This window comes from Drosophila eugracilis, unplaced genomic scaffold (genome assembly GCF_018153835.1).
Source record: "Drosophila eugracilis isolate 14026-0451.02 unplaced genomic scaffold, ASM1815383v1 contig_90, whole genome shotgun sequence".
Lineage (NCBI taxonomy): Eukaryota > Metazoa > Arthropoda > Insecta > Diptera > Drosophilidae > Drosophila > Drosophila eugracilis.
Window position 1 is genome coordinate 3,443,857 of NW_024573812.1, and position 14,277 is coordinate 3,458,133.

General features: G+C 41.3%; 2 protein-coding genes across 7 annotated transcripts in view; both read left to right on the plus strand.

Annotated features, from left to right (window-relative positions):
• Positions 1-14,277, plus strand: part of LOC108112752 (flocculation protein FLO11) — a 35,849-nt gene that overhangs the window by 19,960 nt on the left and 1,612 nt on the right. For all 5 annotated transcript variants that reach the window (XM_017223001.2, XM_017222999.2, XM_017223002.2 and 2 more), the window contains 3 exons: positions 5,466-5,701; positions 9,101-9,355; positions 11,188-14,229. In XM_017223001.2, the coding sequence (XP_017078490.1) occupies positions 5,466-5,701; positions 9,101-9,355; positions 11,188-14,229 (3,533 nt within the window). The remainder of the gene's footprint in view (positions 1-5,465; positions 5,702-9,100; positions 9,356-11,187; positions 14,230-14,277) is intronic.
• Positions 2,285-3,134, plus strand: LOC108112754. Of its 2 annotated transcripts, none has more exons than XM_017223005.2 (2): positions 2,285-2,797; positions 2,885-3,134. In XM_017223005.2, exons 1-2 carry the CDS (start codon positions 2,578-2,580, stop codon positions 2,998-3,000), a joined length of 336 nt encoding a protein of 111 aa, XP_017078494.1. In that variant the 5' UTR covers positions 2,285-2,577; the 3' UTR covers positions 3,001-3,134. The 2 variants fall into 2 exon arrangements, with proteins under 2 accessions (XP_017078494.1, XP_017078496.1); XM_017223007.2 differs by having other exon boundaries at positions 2,417-2,797; positions 2,880-3,134.

Sequence of the window (14,277 nt, forward strand, 5' to 3'; positions counted from 1 at the left end):
CCAGTGCTCCAATCTTGAATGTTTGGCCAACAATAAAAGGCAGCCAGCTGGAGAGCTGTTGGCCGAGTCGCCTTGCAACAGTTTTCTTTGTTTTGGTTTTTGCAGTTGTTTTTCTTTCGGTTGCGCTGCTCACTGCTCGCATTTGGCTTACTTTGTGTAACAAGTTTGCATATGTAATTAACCAACTGGCAGTGGAGTATTAGTAAATATAATTAAAAACTAAATCGGAATGTGCACGAGTTGGGCAAACGCCTCAAATGATGTAAGCCATGGCGATGAAGCAGAAATCATGTGCAAATTCTATGATCTCAAGAAAGTAAACAAAAGACTTCGGCGACAAACTTGAAAATTGTATAATTTCAAGATGTTGAACAAAAGACTTAGGCGACAAACTTGTCGAGTGGGTGAGGCTGTTAAGTTAACCCATTAGTGCTAATAATCTCTCAACTGACTCACTTTCATCTCGCCAATCTGACCTTGGGCCTTTTGGCCATTATTTTCTAATTAGCGAATCGCGGCAGAAAGAACTCTGTCCACTTCTTGAAAGATTTCTCAGGTTTATTTGTCTTTGATATTATCGCCATTGGAGTCGGAAGCTTATTGTTCTCGTTTCCAGCCTTCAGTCTCCATTTTCAATTTTGTTTGTTGTTTTTTATGATTATATTTTTGTTATCTTTCGAGCTGGTTCTGATCAGTTCGCCGAAGTCCATTAAAAGTGAGTAAATTAAATGAAATTTTGTCAAACAAAAAGAAGCATAATAGAAGTAATAATATGGGGTTTACTGAACTGGGCGCGGGTATATGATGTCAGATCTAGTAGGAAATGAGTTCTGCCTGGCCAAACATCTAAGTATTTATGGGGCTTACCTAGGCCTAAGCAAATATAGTTTTAACTATCTGGCAAATGGGTGTGGGAGTATCTTAGTTTATGACTTTGATTACCTCTGATGAGAGGCATGATAAAAATGTGGGATTTTATTGAGTCATTTTAAGAAGTATTTCTATGGGCGAGTTCAGCTTACGAAATCATGTTCTTTCTGTTTAAACAGGCAGTGAAACAGTGCCTCTAAAACTATCTTTAAGGCAGTGAAACTTTCAAAATGTTAAGCTTCATTCAAAAACTTCAGGCAAAGGCGACGACCTTCAATAAATAAACAAAAAAAAAAACGAAGAAGCCGCTTTAACAATAAGCAAAACAACAACAATAGCGAATGCATCGCAGAGAGCGGCCAGCCAAGAAACTTGATTAAAGTTAAGAAAAACGTAAAGTTCAACTTGTTTCTGCTGTCATTTGTTGCACTTCTGGTGAAGTATTTGCGCCATGTCTTGACATTTCGCACAAAACAAAAAACGGGGCGAATACCAAAAAAAGAAATCAAAATACAAATGAAGAAGAGGCTGCAAGATTTCATGCTTTTATTTTCGCAATTTGTTGCACCAGCCCAGCCCAGTGCGATATAATGAATCTGAAAATGCCCGGTCTATTGTCACTATCGTAATTAGCCGGCTTCTCTCAAGCTCTATCTATAAAGCCAAGTCAGCCAAGATGTGTGCGGGGGGGCTTTGAGATCGGCGAAACCAGCAGCTATAATGCCGTGCAAATTTCAAATTCTTTGCTGCAAAACTGTAAATGTCAAGCAGAGGAGTTCAATATGCCACAGTGGTCGTGGGTTAGTTAAATTATTTAATTAAAATCTAATCAAATCCATGTGAAGTAGTTGAAATTAGCCAAAAAGTACCAACTGATGTGTCAGAATTCAGTAAAAATAGTTACAGTTCTTAGACTTCTCAAAAGATAAATCGATTGCAAAGCCAAGTAGATTCCAAATCTTATTTAACACATTTCAAATATAAGCTACTAAGACAAGTAGGCTAATTCGAAAAAATAGCAATATATCACTTATAGTTGTAATGCTGAGAAGGTAAAAACCTTCATAGGCGTAATAAAGAAATAGACACGAGCATGTTCAAGCAGTGCAAGACTATATAAACTAGTATAACTTTTTAGCTTTAAGCAACTATTGGCTTTTTGTAAATCAACATTTTATTAGCAATCCCAGCCAGAATGCAACCATAAAGCACTGTGCTGGGGGAATAGCACTTGACGTGACCAGTCTGGGTACCGATTACCGATCACCGATCGCCGGCTGTAAATGGTATTGCATTGAACCGCTCGGCCCACACAACGCCCCTCGATCGTTTGCGGCCCCATTGTTTCGGCCATTTTCCTGTTTTTTTTTTTTTAGGTTTTTTTTTTAGTTTTGCCAAATGCCAAATGCAGACGACAGTTTGAGAGCCACCTTAGCTGAGTTAGAACCAGTTGACAGGGCGGCTAAGTTGAAAAGGACTTTAAAGCTATTGTAGTAGTTGGCATTGCCTTTTCTTTCAATGTGATTGTCGTAACGAGACCTTTGAACAAAGGCCATTACAGATCTATCCCCCAACGAACGAACACGTATTCGAATTCCAAATTATTTGTGAAAAAATTTTCAGTAAGCAAAAATATCAAAAAATAAAGAAATCTTGACCCGTTCGAGAAATATACTTAACCAATCTGCAAATTATAAGACGACAGCAATGGCTATTGACAGGACACTCTATCATCCCTTCAGGCTCTTCCTTAAGGATTATATGTTATGGTATGATATAAATCCTGTAGGGGCCAAGGCCATAGAGAATCTCCGGAAGAAGTCCACTAAGGAATGGCAGAAACTGGACCCTGCATTAAAAGTCCAGTATCAAATTTATTCGAGAGACCTGATGTCGCAGGAGATCGCACTTAAGAAGAAATCGAAAGGTAAGCTACTAGGGGATGGCATCAAGCGCAGTAATAAAATGAAACCTAAACGAAATGTCATATTGGTGGAATCCTCTTTAAGACTAGTTCGATCCAAAAAGATGGCCCGACGTCCTACACCTATGCCCGGTCCTCGGAAGAAGAGGGAAAATCGTTCGAAGTCTTTGCCAAAATATATTCCTTATGGCCAGAAGAAAAAGTAAACTCGTACTAGATGATCTTTGGCAATGCATCTTTCGTAATTTGCATCAACTTTGTATCAAGAGCAATGGGAATTTTAAAAATTTCCAAAATTTGTATAAATTTCAGATATAATAAAAATAATTTATGAATAACATCTACGTATTAGTTATATTATTTTCTGACTAACGGATTATCATAAATTCAGTTCACATATCGAATCCTCAAAGCACAATAACAATAAATTCCAATTGCGATCGATAGGCTTTATTTATGTGACAAGAGCCTGAAGGTTGCCGACGTCTCGTAAAATTCTGTCCAGAAATAGACAAGTATGTCACGACATCGAATCGGCATATTTGAATTTATTTTGATAGTTTTTCGATTTTAGGTCAAGTACGCATAGCATGCTAATGAGTTGTTCCTCCAAGAAAAGACCACCAAAAAGAAGTGTATTCACCCACATTTCAAACTGCAATGCCCACTTAGATTACATGGAACACTAGTGCAGCGTCAACGGCGATGGAAGATGAACGATTTTATCTACCTTTTGCAGATTAGAGCGAGTTACGCTGGAAATGGTAACCACCCTTGCACCAAAGCAGAAGGAAAAATTTTATATTTATATTTTGTGTTATGGGAGCGGACTCGAACTCGCGACCGAAGTGTCGTGTAAGAACAATAGGAGAACCTTAACCGCAGCACCATCGGCGGTTCCCATTCTATAAGAGCTAAAATGAAACCCTAGCCATGACAAGCAGTGGTCAAGCAGACTAGCAAGCAGTGTATAGAGAAGCAAATTGAGTGTAAAATCAATGTAAAATTTCTTCAATAAGAATCCATATTTATTTTATTTCCCAGAATATTAGTATATAATTAATTTAAACCTCATTTGCAGTCAATTTATTGACAACTTGTGCATTTATCCAGCGCCAAGAGCAACTACAACGGAAGTGGGCGTGTTTCAACAGCTTGAAATCAACACTCGAATGGGCTGCTGCAACTGCCTTGGCATACAAAATTTTTGGGTATATTTGTACTGACAGATCCCTGGGCCATTAATCAAACCCTAAACTAATCTCCAGTCAGTCATTTCGACAACTCACGGCAAACAAATGTGCGAGACATGCGACGCCTCGGCGCGTTCTTAGATGCGATAATAAACGGCAATTACTTGCAGTTAAAAGCGTTTCAGGTAAAAACAAGGTGTGAAGCCCAAGAGTGCCAGATAAATTCAACTTGAATCGATGGTGGGCGTTGTCCCCACTCCAAAAACCAAAGAAAAAAATAAATCTCCAGCTCGAGGCTCTTGCATAAATTCGTCTGATAAAATTTTCAATGAATCGCTGCTGCGGCCGTGCAATTTCGTTTGAAATACTGCGGCCATATGATATTTCAATTTTCAATTAGCGACTTGAAAATCTGTCGACACAGGAGGGGGAAATACTGAAGTTTGCGTGGTTCGACTGCATTTTCTTGTTTGCTTATTTTTTAGGCAAGACATTGTGGGTCAAAGAGTCAGGATTGTGACGCATGCAACTTTAGCTTCGACTTGGGTGACTACATTACCCGGTCTATTCTCCATTTTAATGGACTTATTCCACACGAAATATTTCGCCAATTCAACTAATAACCATCTTAATATCTTCGCTTGCAGTTTTGCTACACTTTCGTTTTCCAATCATTTATAATCTTAAGTAAAAAAAATAAAAACAAAATTGAGCAAAAATAAGCCGCCAAAGATGTTGCAAAGTAAACATGAAAAATGGGACAAACAAGTCTTAAAGTTGAACAATTTAATGGGGTATTATTAGCTTAACTATCTTGAATATCTTCAAAATATAATAAGCTATTATTATGGGATATTTATGGGGAAATCGAAGTAACACAGTTTAAGGTTCCCTGATTGAACTTTGTGAATTTTTTTGTGTTAAAAATCGAAAAATCCGCCACCTACTAGTAAGTACCTGAGGGAATTTTCAGCCAAACGCAGCATCACAGTCACTTGTTTCACATTCACTTTTGTTTGACAAATGTATGGTGAAAAAAGTGGTAAAATATTTTTTGACAGGCACAGTGGGTCAATGGTGAAATAATTTACCTGAAAGTTAAAAGGTTATATTTATTCCCAATTAAGTTATTTATTTATTTGAGCAAATTTATAACCATTTTAACAGACAAATTTGGTAAGGCAAGCAGAAATGGCTTTTTTATCCTCATAAAAATCAATTCTGAGACCACTGTCCTTGCTGTGACAAATATTTGACCCAAAAAAATAAATAAAATAATTTATTTGGTGCCCGCTGGAGGCTTTTATTTATTTATTTATTTATTTATTACACATTTCGCGCAATTAAGAGCAATGATTTTTGGATTTTTGGGTCTGCGGCGCGTTTCATGGCTAAACGATGCCGGAGGCGCTGAAATGAACAAATTAATTGATTGTTGACACATTTACGCTTTTGACTAATAACTCTATGACCTTCAGATACTTCCAGCTACTATTTCCCATCACAAAATCGATTTGTGCCATCATCTGGTTCCTTTCCGCGCCAGCAGCCGCAATCGTTGAGTGGTTTCCGTGCCAGTTCCGGCGGATTTGCACCATCACCGGGCTCCTACCAGGAACAGCTCCTGTTCATAGCCAACGAAAATGCCAAACAATCACCAGCGGCCAGTTCGCAATTCGGAACTCAATACCTCGGCGGCAGTTCCCAGTTTGCGGTAAGTTTTGTTTTTGTTTTTTTTTGGTTGCACCAAATTCAAATTCAAATTCAATTATTTCCCCATTACGTTTCCTTATTCGGCGAGTGGGCGTTCAAGCAGCTCTGCTCTAGGCAATTAAGTGGTCTTTTTTCGGTTCGTTTTCTTGGTTTTTGTGGGCTCTAGGCACGCCAGTCAATCAACGCCAAAAACGAAATCAAATCGAATGCAAAACGCCAAAGGATTTCCACATACCACATATGAAATTTGATTTAGTTCGCTGGCCAAAATTGCAGGCCGGAATTTAAATTGCATTTTGCAGTTGAGATGATAGCGTGACACGAAAGGCAGGATATATTTGGCCAAGGGATCTTTAAGTTCATTATTCATTTAGTGCAATGTTTAAATGTAATTAAATGATGCTAATTGTTTCGAATCACGATAGATTTAATACTTAAACATGCCTTGTCTTCATTTCTTCTCCGTTTATTTTTTAAAATTTAGCATATAATATTCAAAGCTAAGCCTTTCTCTTCCATCTTTCACCTATCACATCTTGTATGCTTAACTTATTTCTATGGCACGCGACTGTCAAATACTGTTAGTTAGTCTTTAAATATCCGTAGGCTGCACGCTAGCTCGTCAAAAAGAAATAAACCCACAACATAAAACTACAATCAAATTATAGATATAAAAAATATATGCGTGAACGAAATGTCGGCAACTGCAGGCTGGTCATTTCGTTGGTCGGACGTACTTTCACTTGACCAAAGTCAAACAAAGCGAATCGGCTTCTGCATATCAACGAATGTATGCGTGAGTAATCACTGGATATTCAAAGCCACGCGAGGAGGTGGAGGGTGGTGAATCCAAGTTGTTTCTTAATTGAAAAAAGTGTAAATTCATATTGTTTATGGCCATGCCAGAAATGCGATGAGCACGCACTTTGCCTGCCGCTTGCATCTTTGGCCCTAATTGAAATGCACTTGGTGGGCATCATCAAGGGGCGGAGAGAGGTGCTGCCTCACAGCAAGGGGTCTTCTTGCTGCACCATCAATGCCAGTCCCAAGCTGCAATACACAATCTGTAACTGCTCCAATCGCATTGTGGCGCTGATTTCGTTTTCTTTCCACTTTACCTAATGGAACTGACTTCTTTATGAGCCAAAGAAAAACTCAATTAACTTGGCTCAAGTCCAGATGTGGTAGCCCTCAAGAACCCACGGGCTGCTGCTCTTCAAATGATAAATGATGACAGCTGCCGTTGGATAAAGGAGCAGGGCTACCGAACTGATCCTTTGGGTGACTTTAAGTCTGTCTCCATCCACCTCTTCTTATGAGATCACATCATAAAACATAATGGAAAATTGTGATTTGTTTGAATGGCGGCTGATTGGCCAAGTGGAGTGTGTTGGTCTAAGGGGAAAGTGCGTTGTAATAACGAGTGGCGGTGCAATAACCCTCTTCCTCAGCTTAACAGCTTTCAAAAGACGTGAGCGAAGCTTTCATAGTTTCATTATGCTATCCATATTGACAAATGTCTTAGAAACGTTTGTTTTTTAATTTCCCCACCGACTGGCTATCGCTTTCTTCACCGCCACTCACCGACTAACACACAAAGCCAGGTCCAACTGTTGACAATGGAGCAGTGAAATTGAGATATGAGAGCATATCAGAGCATATAAACAATAACATAAACTGAAAGAAATATGTTCATACCTTCACTTATGGCAAATTAAAAGAAGATCTGGAAAATTTTAAGATTTTAACTTTGAAACAGTAAAAGAATAGAAAAGGTTTTAAAAGTAAAAGGTTTGGTTTTAGACTGAAATCTAAACATGTTTCTAGATAATTTAACTATAAATAAACATTAATATATTTAGATTTTAATCTAAGTTTAACCATTACTTAGACCTCATAACAGCAAACCAATTTTTTCTCTGTACCAATGAGAAGGTGTTGCCATTAGTAAAGCCGCCCATTTAATGACTGTTAATCAGAGTAAGTCCATCGACCAGAGACCGCATTTCTTTCTCGAGAGAAAATCTGGGGCTCCCTAGATTGAAAAGAAGCAGATCAGTGTTGAAGGGGAAACGTGAAGTTTGTGATGCGTAAACCGCTCCGCCAAGAAGCGGAAAAATAAATGCATTGAAATGCACCTTTTAGCAACAAAACTCGCGTTTTGTATGCAATTTGCTTAACAGAGCAAAACCTTTAGAGCCAATGCAGCCGAAATGGCCCCGCTGTACACTTTCAAAAAGCCAACAGGCAATCCAAACCCAAACAATACCAATAATAATAATGCATAACAACAAGTACTCGAATTGGAGGCGAAACTGGCGGCAATTCGGATTTTAGATTTTGGCCTGCGACTGGATAATTAGTGAGTCGCTGGATATCGTTTCGAACGACCTTGATACACTTCAATCAAACATTTTCAATCGATTTCCATTGTTTGTTGCAGCTTTCGATGTTGATTTCTTAGAAAAAAAAAAAAAAAGAAAAACTCCGTCTAGAGCTCAGTGGCATTGTCTGTAACACGTTGAAGGTGCTTGAGAAGGGTCTGCCTGATCTCTGCTGAACACCCAAGTGCCCCTACTTGGCCTAGATTATGGACTTTGTCATCTTAAGACCCTGCTTATGATAGTTCTGTCACTTAAGCGGACTTATATGGTATCAATTTAAGGTCTCGATCGCCGTCAGTTTTTGTCAGCTCTAAGTTTGGGAGGATAAAAGTTGTCTGTATAATTGATAGGTACATTCCTCTTTTATTCGATGGGAAAATCACTAAGTGGGTTATTTTTTATTGGGTTTGGTTTAAAACGAACCCTGACAGATGATTTGCATATAGCGGTGACTAAAGAAGTTGGTAAATACCTACCAAATTCACAATGATTCATAAAAGAATTCAGAAGATGATTCAATTTGGGAATATGTAAATTACTTTCTAGGTACTTTCCAATTTATTTGTTTTGAAACTTTGCAAACTGGGCAAATGTTTACCTTAATATAAACATTATAGGTATAACTTTACTTGATAATGATCTCAAAGAAAGGTCAATCAATAGCAGCTTGGGCATGTTTAAAAATATATCTCAGATTATCATAATAAAAAGTTCAAGAACCAGAAGCTGAGATTCTTCCAGAGAAGATTAATGTGTGGCACCTCTTAATGACGGGCAAACAACCAGTTCAATAACCCAAAGTAGAAAATCCTTAAATGAAGAACGATGATGTATATTCCCATATTACCTTTAATTATAGACCCATTCTGCTGGAAGCCCTAATCCATTATTTATCAGACCATTTATATCATTTGACAAAAAGCCCCAAAACAAAAAACTAATTAACCTGCTTTGCCATAGTACCATTAAAAGCCTATCATGATGATGTTTTTTCTTGCTTTTTATTTTGGCCACAGAAACCGAGTCGCCAGACGGACTATTACGATATCTCGCCACGCCCCTTTGGAGTGCCAGCAGGGGCGGGGCCAGCGGCATCGACGGGAGGGGTATCTGGTGCAACGTCCGCATCGGTGACCAACGGCTTCACACGCTCCAAGGCAATACGGAATGGATCGGGAAATAGTCTGAACGGTGGATTCCAGCCGCAGACGCAGCGCATCAATGTGCCCCACCAGCAGACGCAGTTTCTGGCCCACTTCAGCGAATCTGGGGTAAGGAAATCGAAATCGATACAGATAGAACTAAGATATGATATTTAATGGAATTTAAGTAGTTAATATATAGTAGTGGAACTTGGCCAAAGGTAATACAAATAGCGTAAGTTAAAGTAAAAATAATCATTAATTGACTTATCAAAGTTGTACAAGAAAGTTAAATATTTATTTTAGCTACGCAATTTGTTTTGTTATCGAACTTATTTGTTTACTGTGTACTTCGAGATGGAGAGTGCAGATCGCAGATCGCGGATCGCAGAAAGTAAAAGCGACAGAAAACCAATCTCAATTGGCATAACAAGAAGCACTCGAACTCAGGCAAAACAATTTCGCTTTGGCATTGCATAACAAGTTAACAAAACAATTGGCTCTGCTCTGATTTTGGCCAATATCAATTTTTTTTTTTTTTTTTTTTTCGGTTTCGGGGAGTCGGGAGTCTTACGTGACTTCCAAACAGTAAATGTTTTGCGGCGTTTCTTTTTTTTTTTTTTTTTTTTTGTTTACTACTTGAAGTAGCCAAACTTTACAGAACCAGTTCCGAGCCACGCGAACTCTAGTTTTGGCTGTTTAAATTTCAAACATGAATACAAAAAAAAAACATACAAAGCCGCAGAAAAAGGCCAAATCGAATTGTGGCAAAAATATTTTACCTTTCACCCGATTGCATTTCATGCTCCACATTTTTTATTGTTATTTGCTTAACGTTTTGGCCAACAAACGAACTTCGCTCATAAATCATGTTCGAATTATCAGCCGCTCTTCGGCCATTTTTGTTGATTTTTTAAGCCAAGTTCGAGTTGCAAGTGTTTGCTTTACGTTTAACTTGCATGTTTTCAAGTAGCCAATATTTATATATATTTATTTTAGTTCGAAACTCATTCGAACTCATAATTGAAATGTCAGAGCGGAAGAGTTTCTCGCTTTGATTTCCTTTTCCGTTTTCTCGTTTTGCCCACACAAATTTCTCAAGTTAATTGCTGCAATTTGTTGGCCCATTCGCGGGCGAAAGTGCTGCCTTGATTGATGCCGGCTTAAATATCAAATCAGCTCACGATTAATCGGCCATAATAACAATTGCTAGTGGGCGCTCGAAACTCATTAGTTGGCATTACTTTTGAGATCATGTCTGGTGGTGGTTAACAGATTCATTTTCTCGAGCCATTCTCCACCTGCCAACCAATGCCAATCTCCAATCGTCTTCATGGCTCTACCGATAACCCACGTAAAGAAAAGATTGATGTTCCTATGTTGCCAGCCAAACATAATAAAAACTATTTAAAATATAAATTATTTCGATTTTACTAAGAGTTTTTCTCAGGTATTTAACATTTGGCTTAAAAAACCGAATACAAACACCTATCAAGGGGCGAAAAATGTTTTTATTTTTCACCGTGCAACAGATTTGGCAACCTGCTGAGGCGAATCTCCTAACTTTGACAGTTGCGAGGTTGCCTTCACATAAAAATTAAATAAATACGAGCGCATAAATTATGGATGAACGGGTGTGGGGACGGGGAGGTTTTGGGTAGCATCTGGAAATTTGCACAAAACGCTTTAGACAAATTTGAGAATCACTTGAATGGCACGGCGGTTGAGAAGAGTTCGCACGCAAGACAATTGACAGCAGACGAACCGCAGAGATTGCGGTTCCATGTCGAAACTGTAACAGTTTCCCATGACGATAGTCGAGGTTGTGAACGGTGAGCTGCAGCTGTGGCTTCTTGGCAATAAGATATTATATGGGTATACGGTATATCCATTCCACAAACTCCCCCAAATCTTAACAATGTTCCTCTATTGATGATACCCCTAATTCTGTTTGCTTGCAGAACGAAAAGCGTCCGGTGACTAGCAGCCGTCCATTTGGCAATGGTGGATTCTCACCCACCCGAACTCGTACTCAGGCCCCAGTTTCGGCTCTTCCGGAAAATCCAGCCACTCCGGCAGCCACACCTTTCAGACCCCGCAATCGCTATCAGCCTGGCAGCTCCACTGCACCCAGCACAACCACAACTTCAAGCAGTGCTGAGGTCAGCAGCAAAAGGTACAATCGATTTGGCAGCAACCGGGCTAAGTCCACTAGCACCACCACTTCAACCACCCAAAACACGCCCTCGGATCGTCCCAGTTTTGGCCGAAAGTCACCGAATCCCAGGCGACCAGTCTTCATCAGTCGCGAAGTCAACGAACCAGTGAGTGTGGTCAGCAAGAGACCCTTCAACTACAGTGCAGCTAGGCTAAAACTACCAGCCAGACCCACCGCCCGCACTACCAGTACCACCGAAAGCGCTGAAGAAGAGGAGGAGGATGCCCTCGATGAGGAGCAGGAAGATGAGGAGAGCAGCGATGAGCAGTATGAACAGGAGTCCGACGAAGGTACGGAAGAACACTCAGAGTCATCCAGCTTAGAGAAGCTGCCACTTCAGGAGGAAAGCGTTACCCCAGTGACAGTGGCCAAGAACGAAGCATCCTTGCCTGTAGAGCCCTCTGAACTCACTACCATTTCCGAAATTGATCACGAAAGCAGCACCAGTAGCACCGAGGAAAGTCAAACAGATGTTTCCGAAGTGACTAACGATGAGATTGAGATCACCACGTTACCACCAGTTCATGAGGAGGAGATTGTAGAAGAAGCCACTACTATTATTCCACAGGAGAACCAATCCACCGAGGATGTCCATGTAGAAGAGCAAACTACTACCACTGAATCGCCAGTGGAAAGTACCTCCAAGCAGGACGAAATGGAGATTAAAAAGGTTGAGGAGATCTTGTCAACACAGGAGGAAACGAAAACATCTAAGCAGGAGGAGCACAGCACATCAAAATCAGAAAACCAAAGCGTAAACAAGCCGGAGGAGCAATCCGAGTCTCAATACGATGATGAGGGCGAGGGTGAGGATTACGAATACGATGATGAAGAAGGTAGTGAAGACTCAACCAGCGAAGTGGAAAGTCAGGACTCTAAGCCGTCAACTCCCAGTGCCGAGCATGAAGAAGATCGCGAAATCATATCGGTGGTAACCACAAAGAGTGTCGTCAATGGATCCACAGTGGTCCCAGCCCCAGTAACTCCCAGTTCCAACTTTATTACTCTCGAAGAGGAAGAGGAGGCTTCACATGCTGATCTGAAATTGGAAACCACCACCCCCATAGCCCAAGAAGAGGAGAAGGGCACAAATACGACTGAGAACTACGTTGTTGTGGCCTCCATCCAACCCAGTCGTAGCATCAATGGAGCAAGGTTCCTGCCATTCCCAGCCATCGAGCAAGAGGAGACCAAGCAGACACTCTCTGAACTGGAGAGGAAGGTACATTCGAAGCAGCAGCAGACCCCAACTCAGAAACAATCGGAAGGCAGTGAAGAGGTGCAAACCAGCTCATCCATTCAACCCCCAGTGGCTGCCTCCACGGAGAGCATCATCGATAAGTTGGACCGCGTGCAATCGGAGCTCTCCAGTGGCTTACTCTCTGGCAAGTACCCTATCATCAGCCAGATGGATTCTTCCACGCCAGCAACTAGTACTACCGCTGGAACAGGGCCCGGAAAATTTGTGCCTCACATCAGGAAGTACCAGCCCAGGACCACGTCAACTGCTCCCAGAACCACCAGCAGTGGCAGTAAAGTTAAGGTTCAGCACTTTGATGATGGAGAAATGGATGAACTTGCAACTCTCCTACCTGTGGGCTTTAAACCAAGACCTAGCTACAAAAATCGTAAGATCACGACAACAACTTCCACAACGGAAGCACCACCAGCTGAGGTATCAAAACCAAAACCAGGCCGCAACTCCACCATAAGTCGATCCTTCAAGAGTGGTCAAGTGACCGTGCAGGATGTGGCATTGGCTGGACTACTTCCCAAGGGTTATAAACCACCTAAGACAACCACTACGACGACTACCACTGAAAATCCCGATGAGAGCAGTCCAAATCCTTCCTCCGGCTTGGAGAGCCTCTTTAGCGAAATACAGTTTGATGAAAAGTTGGCTTCGCTGCTGCCCAAGGACTACAAATTGAGCAGTACCCCTAAGCCTCAGGCAAATACTACCACTCACACTCCTTCGACCACTGCCAGAAATCTTCCAGTTGCCGTACCTTTCGATGATTTGAGCACGTTCCAGTTGCCTCCTGGTTACAAGGCTCCTGAGCCAAAAGTGGAACCCAAGCTGCCTCCAGGAGTGACTCCGATTAAGATAGACAGCTTGAAAGACCTGCTACCTCCTGGATTTAAACTAAATGAAACGGAGAGCGATACTAGTGATGAGATTCCAGCCTCCTTGCTACCACCTGGCTACAAGTCCAAGAAACTGCATCCGGCCTCCACCACGACCACCACCACAACAACAACGAATAAGCCAAAGATGATTTCATCCAGCACCACGGAAGCAGCTGTTACGGAAAGTGCTGGTGGAAGTGGCTTGAAGGTGGTATTCCCGAAGGGCTTCCACAAAAGAGTCGGTTCCCACCGTCTAACAACACCGCATCCCTCTGCAGAAGGCGGACCTACCGAATCCTCAAATCCCCTACAGGTGATGATCAAAAAGGGTCCACCAACTAGAGCAACCACCGAGTTCACAGGTTGGCCAACTCCACCAACTACGCCGCTGTCCATAGACAAGCTGAATGCCCAAACCATTAACTTTGAGGATCTTCTTACCGCCAGTGGTACCAGTACTACCACAAGCAGCACCACCACTACGACAAGCACAACCACAACGACTACTCCACGACCCACCAAACCGGGGCACTGCACCGCCGACTGTGATCTAGCGGCAACCATCAAGATCATCGATGGTGTCGCCTGGAAACCGGAGCTACTGGATCACAATACTCTAGAGTGGAAGAATCTAGCCCATGAACTGGAGGCACAGGTAGACAGGCAATTGGTCAATGAAGGATTAAGCAGTCCCTAATATGTT

Bases quoted from the DNA above. Each gene is read 5' to 3' on its own strand.
- LOC108112754 (XM_017223005.2), top strand. From the start codon at position 2,578: ATGGCTATTGACAGGACACTCTATCATCCCTTCAGGCTCTTCCTTAAG. The intron at 2,798-2,884 runs GTAAGCTACTAG...CTTTAAGACTAG, and splicing joins ACTTAAGAAGAAATCGAAAG to TTCGATCCAAAAAGATGGCC.